We start from the raw sequence: 1,464 nt of genomic DNA, 5'->3' as shown, positions 1-1,464 counted from the left end.
TGAGTACCTATAGAGTATTATTGCATCCTTCATATCTCCCAAGAGTCTTTAGTTTGATCAGATTTATAAAAGACAGATACAGCTTTGCGCTTCTCTGAAGACAGTCGAGCTCCTGGAGGCGTGTCGTGGCAGAGCTAAAGAGTCAATCGTGCAGAATCTGCCATTTCTGTCAGACAAACAGACCAGACCGGAGAATAAATTAACATTGGTGGACTTGAACTTGAAAAATGGTCTGTATTGACTTCTCTCTGCGGTTGAAGCAAGAAACGTTCTGATGTTCATTTGTTTGTTTGGAGCTGTAACTAGTAAAGAGGAAGAGATGATCGTTCCTCCACAGTCTGAAGTACCTGTGCATCTTCTGTGTAATACTCAAGGCTCTTTGTTTGGCTCTGCAGCACGTTTGGATTGGACAGCGGTTCTGCAATCAATTTGTACATCACCACTGTGCTGCTGCAGGAGGACAGGTGGTATGAAATGGAGATTGCAGAAGGCGATGCCAAAGCTAGCCTGCGGTGTGAGGAGTCTCTGCTAGGAAGAGATGACATGCTCGAAAGTGCTCTTCAGATCGTTCCTCAGCTTGGCTCTACCAAAGACCTTGTGATCAGTCTCAACACAGCCTTGACCAAGGTCTCGTCTTGCATACTTGCATCTCTGATTCTCTTTAAGCCTAGTCCGTGTCATTTTTACTCTGGTTGTAATATGGGAATATTTAATCATAAGATTTTTTGGAATGTTTTATGGTATACAGGACACTGAAATGATTACTCAAGTGTAATTTATCTTATATAGTGGTTTATTGTAATGTCATACAGTTTGTGCTAATATTAATGTAATCTGTACAGCTAAATCCATACAACTATGAGTGGATCGAGAGAGTGCTCAGAACTATTCAGATGGCGGATGAGACCACAACCCTGCTACCCCTCGGTCAGGTCAGTCAGATGCCAGGATGAAAAGCATATCCACAAACAAACTTTTCTCTAGATATTCTGCATCCACAAACGATTGCCTAGTGCTTGCTGAGCCTTTGTGTGTAACGTTTTGATTAAGCTTCATTGTAAAATCGTTATACTGTGTTGTGTAGATGGTGGGATTACTCCAGCATTTGAAGTCGCACAGAAGGATCTCGGCCCCCACAGACCTGGAGAGCTCATATCTTCTGGAGAACGGTCTTGAACCCACGGCTCTAGCTCACACCCGCCTGCCCTTTCATCTGCTCTTCCAGAACAACCACGCCTTCTGGAAGACTGTCTGTGTGTAGCAGTGCCTGGTTTTGCAGTGTACTTCATCATACTCTTCCTGATTTGTCCTAAATGACTCCCTTATTTTCTGTTTTAATGTGATGTGTCCTCCTCCCACAGCTCCAGAACTGAGTGAGGACACTTTACCCACGCTGCTCCTCATCTGTAAACTAATGAAGGTAACGTACATAAAGGAGCTTTTTATTTGCTGTTTTTTTTTTTT

At 43.2% G+C, this 1,464-nt stretch overlaps 1 protein-coding gene across 1 annotated transcript in view; it reads left to right on the top strand.

Annotated features, from left to right (window-relative positions):
- The window catches only part of kntc1 (kinetochore associated 1), an 80,054-nt gene that overhangs the window by 59,564 nt on the left and 19,026 nt on the right, over positions 1–1,464 (top strand). The window contains 4 exon segments of the mRNA XM_016254415.1: positions 396–627; positions 843–932; positions 1,085–1,253; positions 1,362–1,420. Coding sequence (XP_016109901.1) covers positions 396–627; positions 843–932; positions 1,085–1,253; positions 1,362–1,420 — 550 coding nt within the window.

The sequence above is a fragment of the Sinocyclocheilus grahami genome, unplaced genomic scaffold (assembly GCF_001515645.1).
Source record: "Sinocyclocheilus grahami isolate Dianchi unplaced genomic scaffold, SAMN03320097.WGS_v1.1 scaffold1245.1, whole genome shotgun sequence".
NCBI lineage: Eukaryota > Metazoa > Chordata > Actinopteri > Cypriniformes > Cyprinidae > Sinocyclocheilus > Sinocyclocheilus grahami.
This window is presented reverse-complemented; position numbering and strand designations above follow the sequence as displayed.